Source organism: Mustelus asterias, chromosome 4 (assembly GCF_964213995.1).
Source record: "Mustelus asterias chromosome 4, sMusAst1.hap1.1, whole genome shotgun sequence".
Lineage (NCBI taxonomy): Eukaryota > Metazoa > Chordata > Chondrichthyes > Carcharhiniformes > Triakidae > Mustelus > Mustelus asterias.
The window spans coordinates 50563855-50582061 of NC_135804.1; the positions used below are offsets into that span (position 1 = coordinate 50563855).

The 18207-nt window shown below is 41.4% G+C and overlaps 1 protein-coding gene across 1 annotated transcript in view; it reads right to left on the minus strand.

Moving 5' to 3' along the window:
- The window catches only part of plekhg4 (pleckstrin homology domain containing, family G (with RhoGef domain) member 4), a 213957-nt gene that overhangs the window by 5345 nt on the left and 190405 nt on the right, over positions 1-18207 (minus strand). Inside the window, exons 18-22 of the mRNA XM_078210999.1 lie at positions 11355-11525; positions 9586-9763; positions 8505-8621; positions 7662-7931; positions 5060-5286 (exon numbers count right to left, since the gene is read on the minus strand). Coding sequence (XP_078067125.1) covers positions 5060-5286; positions 7662-7931; positions 8505-8621; positions 9586-9763; positions 11355-11525 — 963 coding nt within the window. The remainder of the gene's footprint in view (positions 1-5059; positions 5287-7661; positions 7932-8504; positions 8622-9585; positions 9764-11354; positions 11526-18207) is intronic.

The window sequence follows — 18207 nt, forward strand, 5'->3', positions numbered from 1 at the left end:
GCTTAAGTCTCTTGAGGACTTTGCAACATAAGCAGATAATGCAAATATCTGCTTAGTTTCTGGGAAACTTCAGAAAACAATTGACAAAATTCTCCATGAATTGACTGAAAATATGATGTGGAGATGCCGGCGTTGGACTGGGGTAGGCACAGTAAGAAGTCTCACAACACCAGGTTAAAGTCCAACAGGTTTATTTGGTAGCATGAACTTTTGGAGCACTACCCCTTCATCAGGTGAGTGCAGGATTTGTTTCCCAAACAGGGCACAAACTCAATTACAAGATAATGGTTGGAATGCGCGTCTTAACAGGTAATCAAATCTTTCCAGGTGCAGACAATATGAGTGGAGAGAGGGTGAAGCACAGGTTAAAGAGGTGTGAATAGTCTCCAGCCAGGACAGTTAGTGAGGTTTTGCAAGCCCAAGCAAGTCATGGGGGTTACAAATAGTGTGACATGAATCCAAGATCCCGGTTGAGGCGGACCTTGGCTATCAGTTTCTGCTCAGCGATTCTGTGTTGTTGGGTGTCGTGAAGGCCACCTTGCAGGATGCTTACCTGAAAATCAGAGGCTGAATGTCCTTGACTGCTGAAGTGTTCTCACGTGAGATGTGGAAGGCCTGCCACAGCGACCTCTGCAAGACGTGCCGGATCATCTCACGTGAGAACACCATCCACCAGATACACGGTACATACTCTTGCGACCCAGTCAACATTGTCTACCTGATACGCTGCAGGAAAGGATGGCCCGAGGCATGGTACATTGACGAGACCATGCAGACGCTATGACAACGGATGAATGGACACCGCTCGACAATCACCAGGCAGGAGTGTTCCCTTCCTGTCAGGGGAACACTTCAGCAGTAAAGGGCATTCAGCCTCTGATCTTCGGGTATGTGTTCTCCAAGGCGTCCTTCACGACACATGACAACGCAGAATCGCTGAGCAGAAACTGATAGCCAAGTTCAGCATACATGAGGACGGCCTCAACCGGGATCTTGGGTTCAAGTCACACTATCTGTAACCCCCACGACTTGCCTGGGCTTGCAAAATCTCACTAACTGTCCTGTCTGGAGACAATTCACACCTCTTTAACCTGTGCTTAACCCTCTCTCCACTCACATTGTCTGCACCTGTAAAGACTTGATTACCTGTAAAGACTTGCATTCCAACTATTAACTTGTAATCAGGTTTGTGTCTATATATGTCCTGTTTGTGAAACAAATCCTGCATTCACTTGATGAAGGGGCAGTGCTCCGAAAGATTGTGCTACCAAATAAACCTGTTGGACTTTAACTTCGTATTGTGAGACTACTTACTATGACTGAAAATAGACATGGGTTTTGGGTAGAATTGGGGGACTAGATAACAAGTTATTTTAGAAAATAGAAACAGTGGGGCGGGGGATGATTTTCTGCCAGTGTCCACTGCAGCAAAGTCGGCAGAAAACCTGAGGCTTGGGAATGAGAATCTTGGTGCCCAGATCTCATTCTCTGTTATCTGCCCCTCGCTGGTGATCTAACAAGGTTCCCACCCTTCATTTAAATGTATTTTAATCAATTTACATATGCTTAAAGGGCTTCCCTGCCCTTTAATGTCCCCCCCCTCCCCCCAACAAAGTGGGCATGATTTGGAGATGCCTCTCCACTCCACCTGACAAAGGAGCAGCACTCCGAAAGCTCATGATTCCAAATAAACCTGTTGGACTATAACCTGGATTTGTGAGACTTCTTACTGCCCCCACATAAAGAATAACCCCTCTTGTCGATGTGACCCAGGCAAGAGAGGGACTTGCCTGGGCAGTGTCACTGTTGGGGGGGGGAATCCACTGGAAAGCTCCATGGAGGGTGGAGGAGTTCCCTTTATCTGTGTGCGGGAGTTGGCTCTGTATCGGGGAGTGGAGGTATTGTTTAAACGCAGATTGGGATGCCCTGATCTCTACTGTAGCCGTGATTGCTGACTCTTTCAGACCTCGCCAGTGTGACGGCAAAAACCGTGCCTCCAGATTGCCTGTCCACAGAGTGCCAAAGAATTCAGACAGGAAACCCGGTTGGAAAGCTGCGGCCTGGTTATCGTGTCTCAAGTGCAAAATTCCGCCCAGTGTATTTGGGTGGAATGCCAAATTTTGTAAGAGTGAGGTTATAAAGTGAAGTATAACAGGTGATGCCCTTACACATTTTTTTCTAAACTACATAAATGGTCAGGATTTTAAAAGCACTTATAAGCTTTGAAAAATTAAAACAGAAATTAATGATTTGCAGAAGCATCTGTTATGCAACTGGGAAGACATAGATAATAAACTTAGCATTAACAATTAAACATTTGCATATTAGAAAGTAAACGACGTATTAAGTCTATGATGAAAGAATAGGGATAACTAGGAAGATTCAGAAAGGGATCTTGGAGTAGATTTATGCATTGTGTGGACAATATAGAAGGCAATTACAAAAACTAAATTATGGGATATATTACCAGAATATTTTATTACAAGTGTTCAGAGATTATGCTAAGGCTTTATAAAGGTACTGAATAGGCATTTTTAGAATATGCTTCAATTCTGGTTACCAGACTAAAATGATGTGTAGTCATTGGGAGAATGCAGAGGGGGAAAAAGAATTGTCTCAAGCATAGTAGGAATGGTTTATTAAATTGTATAATCTAGAAAGGTGGTTTGTCTAGAATTTAGCAGTAAAGTTAAACACACAAGGATTCTTTATACCAAGCCACAACTGTCAATAAAATTTTCCACTGTCTAGGATTGTCTAATCTAGAAAGGAGGCCTCATTGAAGCACATATGCATTTTTAAAAATTCATTCCTGAGATTTGGGCTAGATAGCTAGGCCAACACTTTCTGCCCCATCCCTAGGGACTCTGAACCACCTGCTCGAACCACTGCAGTCTATATAAAGATACCTGATAATCCTTTTAGCTAGGGAGTTCCAGGATTTTGATCCAGGAATGATGGAGGAACTACAATATTTGTCCAAATTGGGATGGTAAATAACTAGGAAGGGAACTTGGAAGTGAAGTTAGGTTATGAGTGACAAACCTCAATGGTGTGATGGTCTATTCTCAGACTCGAATATTCCAATGAAAGATGCCTACCTAAATATTGAACTCTAATCATGATTAACTAACTAACTCCCTGTGTTGGGTACAGCAATGAATTCAACTGATAACTCGGGAAATTCAACATGCATATGTTAGGCATATACGAATATCTGTTTTTATCAGATTCCCACAGCATAGGACCAAACTATTGTACAAGGAAGTACCTTATCCAATGAGGCATGTTAAAATCTGTAAAACCTTTGTTCAGCATTACTTTTATTTCTGCAGCTTGTTTAACCCATTGCAAAAGCAAAATACAACAGAAAAGGCTGGAAATACTCAGCAGGTCAGACAGCATTTGTGATAAAAGAGTTAACTTTTCAAGTTGTTGAATTTTTGTCAGAATTGGAAGAGTTAATGTAAGTTTATAGACAAGTACTGAGTGGGGGAAAAGCTGGGTGTGTGAGAAGGAAAGAACAATCTGGACCATGGCACAAAGCAAAAAAGAGGATGTCAATGAGACAAGTAAACTATGGGTCCTCGAGGGTGCCTTTTCCCTTCCTTCCAGAATCATAATAGGGTCCTTCTTGCACTCATCTTCCACCCTCCATGTGCACCGACCATCCTCTGCCATTTCTACCAACTGTGGTGCAATACCATCAAATCATATCTTTCCTTTCAGCACAATGAACACATCATTCCCTGTATGATACCTGGTCCACACTTCATCATTCCCAATATATACTCCCTTTCACATCGCACTCTCTCATGCAAGCACAATAATTGTAACAACTGCCCCTTCACCTGACTTCCCATCTTCCAGTCCCTGAAACTTCTTCCATTTGAAAGTGATTTACAAGTACTTTTAATTCAGTATTCTATGTTCGCTATTCATTATGCAGTCACCTAGAAACATTGAAAATTTGCAGCACAGAAAGAAGTTATTCAGCCCATTATGTTTGTGTCAGCCAGAAAGAAAAGAGTGATCAGCCTAATCTGGCTTTCCGGCTCTTGGTCTGTAACCTGAGTGTTTCTGGCTCAACCACTCCTTCTACAGGTGAGGTTCAGATCACCACTACTCTGAGTATCTTCCACTAATGATTTTAAATCAATGCACTCTGATTATTGACCTCCCTGCCAAGGGTAATAAGTCCTTCCTACCCACTTTATCTAGCCTCCTCATAATTTTATACATGCAAATTAAATATCACACATTTCAAAGAAAACAATCAACATATCTAATCTTCCCTCATGGCTAAAGCTCTCCTCTCTAGTGCAATCAAATCCTTCCTGTGACCAGACTCCAGAGATATGCGGATAGGTTGATTGGCCATGCTAAATTAACCCTTAGTGTCAGGGGAATTAGCGGGGTAAAAGTGTGGGGCTACGGGGATAGGGCCTGGGTGAGATTGTCATCAGTGCAGGGTCGATGGGCTGAATGGCCGTCTGTACTGTACAATACAACTTCCTGGACTCACTTATTTCAGTAACTTTCCTGGACAGCAGATGTTGGTAATTGTTTTGCTGTTGCCAGCTGTAACCTGTCTAGAGGTAACTTCTATTTTATGTTATCTTTCGTCTTACACCGCCAACTCTTCTGTCAATTTAACCATTCCTGCCCTCCATCTTACACAGACCTTCCTTTCTAATACTTTTCCACTCCCTTCCCCCCCTTCCCTAGCTATGCATTGCACATAAATTGTTTACCTTTAACTTAATCAAATTTTGATGAAAGATAGAAAGGAGAAGTAGGCCATTTGACTCTTCGAGCCTGCTCTGTCATTTAATATGACCATGGCTGATCATCACTAAAGTGAAACTTTAAATCTGGTCTCTTTTTCACAAATGCTGACCTGAGTATTTGCAGCATTTTCTGTTTTTATTTTACCCATTGTACAGTATGCCTACATAATTTCTAGGTGTCTAAAACTTGAAAAATTGATGTATTCGGCATAATTACCAGATGTCATCAGCATGTATAAAGCGAGGATAATTATACATAGGTTACATACCGCTGAAATATACTGGCTATTGGAGAATCGAGGTTTATCTTCCAGTGGAGAGGTGGTGCTCGAACCGTGCTTTGATCCTGGGAAAGAATATGAGGCAGATATATCGGATGGAGATCCTGTCTCTTCAGATAGGTTTTCAGGAAGGAGACTAGAGACACAGCCACTATCAGACCCACTAGAACCACTGCCAGACATATAGTGGAAAGACGACTCTGAACTTTCAGTTGCTGAAAGAGAAGAACATTAAATCAGATTTCTAATAGTTGACCACGAGGAATACTTTTCTGAACATCCACAGGATAAGGTTTGAATTGGGATTGTAAATAATTACTTTCAGTAACCAGACTACTTACTGAAAAGCCATTAAAAATGGTTTGATCTGTTTGGCCCCGTAAATCCACCATTAAATCTTTTCCATGCATACATTAAAACTAAGGCCTTTCCTGCCTGTTGAGGTGGAAAATCTCATGGTTTTTGTCTTATAAAAGGAGCATGGCGGTGTCCCAATGTCCTAGCTAACATTCAGCCTTCCAGCACGCCAAACAGATTAAATGGCCACTTATCTGATTGCTGTTTGTCGGAAATGTACTATGTACAAATATCTTTATAAACCAAGAGGAGCTACAATGCAAAAACAATTAATTGGTTTTGATGAGCTTTGAGACATGCCTCTTTCACAGAGCTGTCACATGCTAGATGGGCCAACAAGCCACTTTCTGTGCTGTAAAACTCAACAACGCTCTCCTAAATCACTTGCATTTATATTGTGCCTTTCATGACCGCAGGACATCCCAAGTTGCTTTACAGTCAATGAAATACTTTTAATGTGTAATCACTGCTGTACTGTAGAAAATGGCACAGCCAAACTGCAATGAGATAATGTGATATTGATTGAGTGATAAATATTGAAATAGTACCAATTTAGGTCAATTTGAGAGTATAGAGGGCCTCAGTTTAATGTTTCATCTGAAAGATGGCACCTCCAATACTACAGCACTCCCTCAAATCTACACCAGAGTATGAACTTTGCTTTTTGTATTCAAGTGGGTTTTGAAACTACAATCGTCTGAGTCAGAGCTAAAATGTTCTACCAACTGAGCCAAGGTTTACATGCTGTGGAATAATCCCATGGGTAGAAGTTCTCCACTAGAAATAAAACATCATGTTACTTTCATGAGTAAAATGCTATTCAATTGTATACAATGTGCAATAAATCAGTTAGATTACACAGTAAGGAGCATTCTGTCCAACTTTGGTTGGATGGTACTTGTTAATGCCAGAGCTAAGAGCTTTGCCATAAGGAGATGATTTCCACCACAAAAAGGGAATTTTAAAAATTATAAGATGTCACCATGCCCAGGCCATTAATGGTTCCTGCTTCCTAATTTCAGTTTAATTGTTACCAAATAGAAAATGAATTCTGTACACACATTATCAAAAAAATGATACTAGCATACCTCTGAAATAAAAAATCTCATTAAAATATTTTTAAAAACCCCTTGCAACCTAAGAACACGGTGACACACCATTTCAGCATCAACGTAGTAAGACTTCTAGTGATGGGACATTGTTTTGCACCCATAATTCCCCACACGCCGGGTTAAACAAGCTAAACCTTCCTCAAAAGATAAAATATCCTCAGGCAATTACGTATCTCACATTGTACAATTTGAGTGTGCCACATGTGTGGGACGGTTGTTTATGAACACCTTCAAGACTGATATCTTGTGTGAAAGTAGCAGGAGGATAAAATGCAATTGAGTTTAACCTAAAAACATTCAAAATAATTAATATTGGTGCTTTATCAATTATGTACTAGTTATAATTTAAATGTGATACAACATTGTCATTCACTTGAAGTCATTTTTGAACGTAAAGACAGTAGGGGCAATTTCGACCTAACCCAACGATGGAAAACACACTGGATTAGATGTAATGTTAATTTTACACCCTGCCAAATGGGCTAATTTTAACCAGAGAGTCAACTGAAGAAATTGGATGCAATCAGTGGTGATTGGCTATGTAAAGCTCGCCATCTGTCTGACCCACAAATGGTTCAAAAACCCATAATATTCAACATTTTTGCTTCCATCTCATCCCCAATGCCACCAAAACTATATTTTCATTATCTCTAGACTCTAGTAAAAATTTGGAAGCACTGATTACAGGCACCGTCATCTGGAGAAATCGATGATGGGACTTGTTTATCACCATTAGATTATTAGTCATGTGGCTCACGCGTGCTGGAATCTACATATATTCATAACTAGAAACCTGTCCCTCTGCAATCAGAAAGTACATATCCAAGCACTGCATCTTTTTGAATGAAGCAAAAGCATGGTGACAATAGTTCCCTGATGTATTCTACATGCAATGCCGCGACCAGAGTCAATGTGTCAACCAATCAGCATCCTGTCATTCCCTTTGAAATTTGGCATTCTTGTGTCTGCCCTGAACGCAAGATGAAAAGCTTCAACAACATATCTTTTTTCAGCAATACTCAATTTTGGTTTTATGCCCCAATTTTATTCTCCATTGAAATCATAAGAATAATATCAAAAGTATGTTAGATCTTTTTGTTTATTAGAGGTGTAACACTTACTCATAGAGGGCTGGCTGCTTGTTTCATGCTCCAGTTCATCCTCCTCAATGCAAATGTTGACATCAAATGATCGATCATTGACCAATACAGTGCTCACTCCTGAGAGCAATGTCTGATTAGTGTACGTATGGAGGTTCAGTGGCCCCAACAGCGAGGATGAGGATGGGCCACCAGCTGAAGGACTGCCATTATTTGAAATGTTCTGTGTCCTCCTAAATGGATTTGTATGGTCGAATAAAGACACTGCAATTGAAGCTCTGGTTCGTGCTCCTGTAAGAAATACAAGTTTCTCAAATGTATGAAGAAAGGGCAATTACCAATGAAAATAAAACAAGTGTTCAATTAATAAGCGTAAAAAAATAAGATATTTAATTTGAAACCTATATCAAAGTGTGAGACTGGGATTTTCTGTCCATGACATGGCAGGAACTACCACAAGCGATTGAGCAGACCAGCTCAAAGGTCAGTGGGACCCGACAATCCGTGCGGTGGGTGGGACAGGAAAATATCGTCCTGAGTTTCATTTGAACAAACTGGATAAACTTGTGATAATCACCTATGGAAGGAAATCTGTTTAGAGCTATCAATATCCAAGTGTGTTTTTGGGTAAAAAGCACTGCAACGAGTACAGCTTTTAGTAACACAATAAAAGATGCTAATTGCATTTTTTTGGCAGAATAAAATTCATGTTGCCTATTCTCCACTTCAGTCATATTTCTCATTTAGCGAGACAGTGCATCCATAGTGAGTTGATTTAAGTTTTCATAAACTCGTTTATGCAAGCTATTTCCTTATCTCTCAAGACTAAGCAGAAATATCACTGAACTAATGGAACAAACTTACCTCTATCCTTCATAATATAATCAATAGCTCGATCACTGATTGCAGCCTCACTTGGTTTGATGTCCAAGAATGGTTTGTTACCAATTCCCATAGACACCATTTCCTGCATTCGTACCTCTGAAACAGATATTCATTATAAAATATTAGATGTGAAGTAAACTAATTAATAAACATTCATTAAGGTCAACAACATCTCTACTAAAAAGCAACTGACTCCAACCACCCCCTCCCCAGCTTTAGGCTGAATCAGGCGATGCAAAACCTTTTTTATGAGTGACCCATAGATGGCTTCAAATCCCATGATATTCAACTTCACCACTACTGAAACATCTCGCCCCTATCTCATCCCCAGTGCTGTAGAAACCACATTTTGGTCACCTCTAGATTCTCTTCAGTACAAATTTGGGAGCATCATTTAGGGGCATTACCCTATGATACTGGAGGGGGATCTTGATGTCAGGCATCAAATTATATTGAAGATGGCACAGTGTGAAAATGATGGATAGGTAAGTGATAGGGTTGCGACTCAGGGGAGATATTGGAGGTTGGAGCAGAAGACACTGGGGCTGTGTATCTGGGAGGCAATGATTGGAGGGGATGGCGACATTTGAGATTGCAGCCCAGTTTGGAGAGGCAGCTATCAGGATGGTGATCTGAAGGAGTATTTATCTTTTTCCTTCTCAAAACCAATCGCCACAGTTCGTTTTTCCTTCGCAGGCTAATTTTGCAACAGGAACCTGAAGCAGGTATTAGGTTCCTTACTTACATATGCAAAGAGCCAAATACTTGCTTTAGGCTTGGTTAAAGAACATCTCATTTGTCCTTAACCTTTATTGAAAGGTGCAACAACTTGCTGTTGGAAATGTGCATTTTATTTCAGATTTTCAGCATTTGCAGTATTTTGCTTTTGTTCTTTATTAACTTGCTATTTTTCCTCTAAAACTATCTTGGCATGTATGTTAAAGGAAACTGTAATAAATGTAAGACAAGGTTGTTGATGTTATAATTCAGGCAAAACAAACGCACATATCAATAAAACATTCAGTCGAAATAACTTTAAAATTTTTTCCAAGTTTATTACCTTTATTTCTTGTTGCTTGCTGCCATAAGATACTCGATATATCTTTTGTCCAGGCCTGTTTTACTTCATGCGAACTCGCCTGAAGAACATATGTATCATTGGATTTCCGACGGCGAAACCAGATTTCAAAACGTATACCACTTTCACCACTAGTTTCTGTCAAGCCTATATCTGCGGTCTAGGAACATGAAACATATATTAAACAAATTTACTGAAATACTGATATTCAATTTATATAAAAACTTCAACATAGTTTGACAATGATGCATCTTTAGCTTTAAATGCACTTCACACTGAAGTCTTCAACAGCCTCCTAAAAAGAGAATACACACACAGGAAAGGTTTCCAATTCCCATTTTGTATTTTTATTCCGATTCAATCAAATCCAATTCAGAGTCTCAACAAGTTGAGACATTTCCGATCCAAGCTGACAAGACAGGGCCTTCGCACCTGTCTTGGGCCTGATCGACATGAGCCAAGCTGATTGGAGGAGGGGGAGGTTTCCTCCTCCAAGGCTTGATCTCATCTTAGCCAAAAGGCCAAGACGCCGCTTTTAAAAATTGCTTCATATGAATATGAAGCTTAAATGTAACCCATTGGCCTCAACCAAGCACAGCATCCTCTTCATACTACACTTGATCTTAGCCAAAAGGCCGAGAAAACAGGACTTTGCTGTTGTGTGATCAGTAGCTTACTGCTTACTGGCTCAACATTCTGGACAGCAAAAGATTTTTGCAAGAGCTATCAGGATGAGATAATTAACATTGACAACAAACTTACGATTTCTGTCGTTCCGAAAAATTCAAACTTCCAGCTATTAGCTGAAAATGTTTCATAGTTTAAAATAATTTTTGCCGTAAAGACAAAACACTTAATTCTACACTATTTTCATTTTGTAGACAACTTATACTTTAAGCTACTGAAGAGTTTGCCATTGTCTACTGTTAATGACAGCCAAAAACCCCAATTCGGTCTCCAAGTAGACATCCAATCTCCTGGAAACAATCCAATGTAATTTGCAGTTTGTCAAGAGTTTACTTCTGTTCTTTTCCTTTCCCAGTACTATCTTCCGCCATGAGAGATATCCTGGGGATTGAGAACTTTCCAGGCTGGTTAATTCCAACTCCTCACAGACTCTGTCTTCAAACTGACTGCAAACTTCCACTCGCATTCTATTTACAAAATGAGAGTCAGCATTTTCTCTGCTAAAGGGCTGTCCTGGCTAACATCTATCTTTTTGCTCTCCAACTCCCAGGTGACTGCAGACTATACCAGGCCAAAACTGCATTAGTCTTCTCTCAATGATATCTCTGGGGTTAATGGGAAATCTGTAATCTGATCTCAAAATGGCTTCCTTTACCCTTCTCTCCATGGCAACAGGGAACATACCAAGTGGAACTGTTAAAAAGCTCTCTCAGGTCACCACTGGTTTTCATCTTAGAAACAAAGGGTCAGGTTCTAAGCATAACTGTTTACAACTTGACATCAAGTATATTAAGACGTTTTTGGGTCTCAAGGATCTTCTCATTGTGGACTTTGAAATAGCTGTTACTGTCTCTCTGGTGCAAACATTCAACACCTCCAATTCAATAAAACAATCTGCCTTTCTCTTTGACCTTTCACAATAAAATTATCCAGCTTTACTGTCAGACAATCCAGCATGTCACATGGCCCCTCTAATTTACCCAAAATTTAACGATACAGTCCCAAACTATAGCACTTTAATAAACTAAATGTATACAGATTATTCAATATTTTCAGTGTCTTACTTTGAAGGACTGCTTGTAGATATAGACATCAAATCCACCATCAATCCGCTTGGGTTTGCTGAAAAGAATGAGATCTTCAAACAGAAAGACATGTCGATGGTACTTCTTGCGCCCAGACCAGATAATGAACTCGTCTTGGCGAACCAATTGGCCCTGCTCTTTCAAGTTCACCTGTTTTGACACAATTTAAGCAAATTACTTTCAGTCTCCATCCATCTATTTTCCTATTACCAGATCAATTAAAAATATTTTAATGTCTTAATTTATGCATTTGTGACAATAAGTGGTCTTTTAGTTTGCTAGTTCTGAGTTTCCCATGACCACTTTCCATTGCCAACCAAGTATCACAAGATTCAACAGACTTAACGTGAAATCACTCTGGAAAAAGAATGAAGTTTAATTCACATTTATAACAATATTTATTGTGAAACCTGTGTAAATGGACACTCATGAAAAAAGAACTTTCTCTCCATGTAGAGTCTTGATTGCTAACCAACAGCCCAGATCTTCTGTGAAGCGGCAATTATCACTGGGTCAAACTTTTCAAAACACCAAAGGTGCTCTACATTTCAGAGTGTGCCTTCTGAGCACAGTTTCTGTCCAGTGTGAATGAATGAATGGGCACATGGTACATGGAAGGTGGGTTGGGTAAGGTCAAGGGACTGAGGGGTAGTTGGAACTAATGTGGTCGGGAGGGGTAGTCGGGTCAAGTTGAGAGGGAGGTGGCTGGGAGGGGATCAAAGGAGGGAGTTGGTGAGAGGGATCACTGAGTGATTAGGGGCTCAGTTCTGTTAGGAGTTACACTAGGATATTTCTGTCTAACCTTATCCAGATAAATACTGCAGAACTGTCTGCAGTTTCTATCTCTTAAAGTTCCAGTTGGGGCTTTCCTGCAGCTTGCTCCTTTCTTTTCCCAAATTCTCCTGAGGTCATTGTGTGCAGGTCAGAAAGAAGGCAAGGGGTTTTGTGAAAAAAGATGTTTGTGGAACAGGGAGTTCTTTACCCAGCATCTGCAGTGACAGAGAAAGCACTCTCTTTGGGATTGAATGCTTGGATGTCTCTATCCCTGAGATATAGTGGTCTCTCGGCCCCCATGATGCTGGATATAGATCACTGTATGAAAATCTTTGCAGTACTATTTTGAAAATCAAGGCACCTGCAATTAAAGGAAAACTGATCCCAGTTCCAAGATGTCCTTAATTTTCAGCTTTCACAAATTACATTTTCAGCTAGGCCCAGATCACTTTTGGATTAAGAACACTAGGCCATTTTAGTTTATTTAGGGCATTATGCTCGGCATGGTCTTGGAGGGCTTGTTCTTGTGCTGTACTTTTTTTTGTTCTTTATTTTCTGGGATGACTGCCCAACATTTCCCAGCAAATCCAGACCATAAAGTTCACCAGCTCTGATGAAGAGATCAGAAATGACAGACTTGTCAATGCATAAAAATGTTAAAGGTAGCTCTGTAAAATGTGCTAGCATAATAACATTGCTGACATCCCTCAGCAAAGCTCTCCAATCATTGTTCACTACTTTTGGTCAATGAGGTGTCCCCACCGGAAAATAAATTATATAGAAAAATACATAGGATATATGGCACAGAAATAGGCCATTTAGCCCAAATAAACAGGGTGCATGCTTAAATTGTGCTTGTACACCTGCAATTGTAATTTTTATTCAAACTCAGGTTTAGAAAACATTTTCAAAATGCAATTAAACCATATTCTAATTATTAACTTACAACACATCATATTAATAAAACCTAGTAACATAGGCCCTGTGAGTTTGTAAGGCATGAGATGACCAGGAATGCAGTAATTGCTAAAATGGACAGATTAGATGAACTTGGTTGCTTCGTTTAGTCATTTGAAAGGATAGTGTTGGGATAATGGCTGCTCATTCACAATGTACATTGCAACTCAGTGGAAAATAACTATTATCCAAAAGGGTGGAGCAGCAGTTTGGAAGAATGCATTCTGTTGTATGTGTTGAGCTCGCCCCAGTAAGGGCTGAATGTGCTGTTTGCGCAGGATGATAGATGAGCTGCTGGCGAATATGAGAGATTACTGAGCTGTGTGATGCCGTGATGAGAATGTGAGGTTAGAGGGAGCTGAAGGTTGACTGACTCTGGCAGAACGGATTAGATCTTTCATCCTATTCCTGATCTGGATGGCAATTTTACTGCTGGTTGCCCACAGAGTTGACTTCCTTCATGACATTTGAGGGCTGAGGCTAACAAGAGAAATATGTTTGTTTTTAAGTAGGTCATGAGTTCAAGTCCCACTACATTGGTTTGAGTACATTATTTAGTTACCACTACAGGAGTTCCAAACAATCAAAGATGTGAGGCAGAATTTTCCATTCCAGAGAATGAGTTTGGAGACAGGCAGGATTAGCGGCACATTTCCTGCTGGTTGGTGGTTCAGATTCTTAAGCCCGATCTTCCATTTGAAACCTCATTCATCATGCATAGATGAGCTGCTCACTGAAACATGCGGTGGGGTGGGCCCTGATTCATCCACCCGTCATCACCTCATGGGGTTGAAGCACTAGATTGAAATACCACCCAAACACATTCTCTGAAGCCCAGCAGTGCGGCTGTAAGTTCTGGAGATGGTCCAAGGAACAAAAAGAATGTGCCAAGATTTAGCCATGGCTCCTGTAGGCTTTAATTAGAGTTTCCTGCCAGTAAAAGGAGGTTCTTTTTCCCAGGGATGGATCCAGGAGGTCCATTAACTTCACCTCACTGGCCAGGGAAGCGGTGACAAAGGAGATCAGCTCTGTGGGCAATGACCAGAGAAATTGCCATCCAGAACAGTAGTGCAAATAATCTCATTGGCTCTGCCAGGGTAAGTCAACCTTCAGCTGGGACTAAACTCACATGCTTATCACAACATCATACACTCAAAGCATCACACAGCTCAGTAATCTCACATATTCAACAGCATCTCATCTTCATAGTGCATAAACAGCATCTTCAGCCCTACTGGGGAGGGCTCAGCACGTACAGCAGCAAGTATGCTTGCATACCTCTGCTCCATCACTTGTGATCACATTCCATTCATTTGTCTTCATGCAGTCCAAGCTTGCCCACATCAAGAGGGCGATGTCCCTGGTTGGAAGAGGGGAGGCCGACTCCAGGAGCTCCACAAATTCGAGGATGATGCTGTCAAGTTGGCGGGGGAGGACCTGACAATCGTTGCTGACATTCACGGTGAGTGACATGCAATGTTATCTTCAGCTTGTTTGTGAACTAAATCTATCTTCTCTCATAGATAGCAGCAGGTCCAGACAGACCAGCACAGGCAATGTAAGCTCAGCTCCAGGTCACCTCAGATGAGGATCATTTAAAGAAGATCCGTCACTGTATTCACATGCACCCTCAGCCAGTGCAGACACCCTGGTGGGTCACACTTCTAGAATTAGGCTCATGGTCACATTCTGGGCAACACCACACTGACATGTCGCCACAGCAGTTGGAGGCAGTGACAGGAACATAGGAACAGGAGCAAGCCATTCAGCCCCTCGATCCCTCTCCATCATTCAATAAGATCATGGCTCATCTGGGGCCTAACTCCAAGGTCCATATCCTTTGATACTCCTGCTCAATAAAAAATGACTCCATCTCAGACTTAAACTTAACAAATGAACCAGCATCCACCACCGTTTGAGGGAGAGAGTTCCAAGCCTCCACCACTCTGTGTAAAAGTGTTTTATAACATCTCTTCTGAACGGCTTGGCCCCAACTTTTAGATTATGGCCCCTGGTTCTAGAGCCTTCAACCAGCGGAAACAGTTTGTCCTTATCCACCCTGTCCTTCCCTGTCAATATTTTGTAGATTTCTATCAGATCACTCCTCAACCTTCTGAATTCGAGAAAATAAAGGCCAAAATTGTCTAATCCCTCCTCGTAACTTAACCCCTGAATTCCAGGAATCATTCTTGTAAACTTGCATTTACCTTCCAGGGCCAAAACATCCTTCCTAAGGTGTGGTGCCCATACCTGCTCACATTACTCTAAGTGGAATCTAACTAGGGTTGTGGGCAACTGCAGCATAACATCTGCATCCTTGTACGCCAGCCCTTTAGATACGAAGGCCAACATTCCATTTACCTTCTTGACTATTTTCTGCACCTGTTTGTGGCATTTTATTTTCAGAGCATTGCTGGAGAACAGGCTTCTGCTGAGTCCGAGTCAGATGATGAACCTCTGGAAACAGCCGTTGCTAACATGTCGCAGATGCAAAGACAGTATGTGGAACATCAGGAAGAGTTGCAAGATGGTAGTCATCTAAGGATGGAGGAGTCTATCTGTGTTTTGTCTGATGCTGTAGCTCTGACATGCCAGCGCCTTGAGTTTTAAATGGAAAGGTGGTGGCCTCCATGGAGATCTTGGTCCAGCAGATTCTGCCAGATTTGCACTCTATTGCTATAACCAATCAATCAGTAGCTAGGTGAGGCAGGGCAGGACACCTTGACCCCACTCCAGGGTCTCCTTCTCAAGAAGTCAGAAAAGGTCCTCAGGCATTCCAAAGGGAGGACGACCAGCAGCTGGACACTCCAGGGCTATCCACTCTGGTGATACCAAGCATATCCAGGCAATCCCAACCCCTCTGCCTGTGATCCCCTCACCTCAACCTGCACAGGCTGAGTAAGGTGCATCTACCCAATAGCAGGTTATCCAAAGTAGGACAGGACTCTCTAGGTGTCGGTCCTCCAGAGGATACCTAACAAAGTCAAAGACAAAAAGTACATAGCATGCAGCAGGCTGCCTTTACCTCTGCAGCAGATATCAGGGTTGCGCCAAGACATGGCGGTAGGAATAGAAACACTGATATCACTTCTGGTTCCAGAGTGTTCACTCAGTTTATACCATGCACTTTTGTAAATACATTTGTACAGTCCTGACAACAGTCACATCATTTAACTCATATGCATCTATGTGCCCTCTTATTGCAAAGTTGATTTAAGCTCCCACTCCGTGATTGCCTCCCTTTGTGATGTCCAGTTGACTCATTTAAGTTACTCGTCCAGGCTCCACATTCAAAGGATCGTCCTCTGTCATTTCCGCCAATTCCAGCATAATGCCACCACGAAACATATCTTCCCCTCACTCCCTGCCCCCGTCAGCATTACTCAGGGACCACTCCCTCTGTGACACTCTGGCCCACTCTTCCATCATGCACAACTCCCCGTCCTCTTCCCACAGCACCTTCCCTTGCAATTGCAGAAGGTGCAGCACCTGCCCCATTACCTCCTCCCTCCTCACTGTCCAAGGACCTAATCCTTTCACATTAAGCAGCCTTTCAATTGCACCTCCTTCAATTTGGTTTATTGTATTCACTGCTCCCAATGCGGTCTCCTCTACACTGGGGAGACTAAATACAGACTAGGTGATCGCATCGTGGAACTCCTTCGCTCAGTCTACAAGCATGACCCCAGCCTTCCTGCCGCGTGCCATTTTGACTCAGCATTTTGCTCTAATGCCTATATGTCTGTCCTTGGACTGCTGCAATGTTCCAGTGAAGCCTGGTACAAGCTGGAGGAGCAGCATCTCACCTTCAGATGAGGCAAGTTGCAGTCCTCAGGATTCAACAATGAGTCCACGATCAACATTTTAAAATAAATTGAAACACAATTGATTGACTGTGACACTTCTCCTCCAGCTTGAACCCTTTTCTAAAAATATACCATACATATATTGCCTCAATACAATCTCTGACAGCTATAGTTTAATATCCAACATATTTCTCTCTCTAGTTCTGCCGAAGAGTCAAATGGAGTCGAAACATTAACTCGGCTTTTTCTCTCCACAGATGCTCGACTTGATGAGTTTTTTTTTTAGAATCCTTGTTTCAGATTCCGGCATCCGCAGTATTTTGCTTATTTAAGTTACTTGCCTGATGTACAGTGTCAGGGAGATGTGTCAAGCTCTTTTGGAAATGACTGCAAACGGTTATGAACTTTTATTCCATACAATACAGTTATGAGTATCCAATTACCTTGAAGTGTAACCAGTAATATTGACTCATCTTCAAAGAGTTGTCTTCATTGTTAGTGCTAATGCACAAGATCTGTGACCATGATAGTATCTTCAGCCATGTCAGGCAGGTAGTTTGGAAGGGGTACATGATTTTGGTAAGTTGCATTTTTGAGAAGAATTCATGACATGCTAATGCATGCAGATGGGGTTCCCATCACGGGTCAGCAAGAAATCCAACCCGTACTCAATCTGCCATGGAAGTGGCAAGGGGAAAATTCCAATTTTTCTTTCTGTTGTCAGGATTTCAACCTTTGTCTCTCTCTGAATTTTCCGCCACGAAGCTCACCATTGGTGGGACTGGAAAATTCCACCTGTGGTCTTTCAGATACGACATTAAATTGAGCCCATCTGTTCTGTCTGTCTGATGCAGAAGATCCAATGGCACTATCTGAAGGAGAACAGGGAGGTTCTGTTGGTTTCCTGGCTAACATTCATCCCTTAGCTAACGTCAAGAAAAGCAACCCAGATTCGGTCATTTTCTTTGTAAATTGGCTGCTGCATTTCCTTACGCTGTAACTGCATTTCAAAAGTACTTCATTGACTGTGAAATGCTTGGAAGTGTTATGACATTGTGAAAGGTGCTCTAAAAATGTAAACCCTTCCTTTCACCATACATCTTATTAGGAACCCTCCTAAAATTCATTACATGTGGAGATATTGAAGAGATGAAGAACTACTTATGACACAAAACCAGAATAAAGCCTTCTTATCAAATGGAGGCAGAACATATCATTTAATCTAAATATTTGGATAAATTTACGTTATCAAAGTGTGGAATGCTAATACTGAAGAATGGAATGAGTTTCCAGTT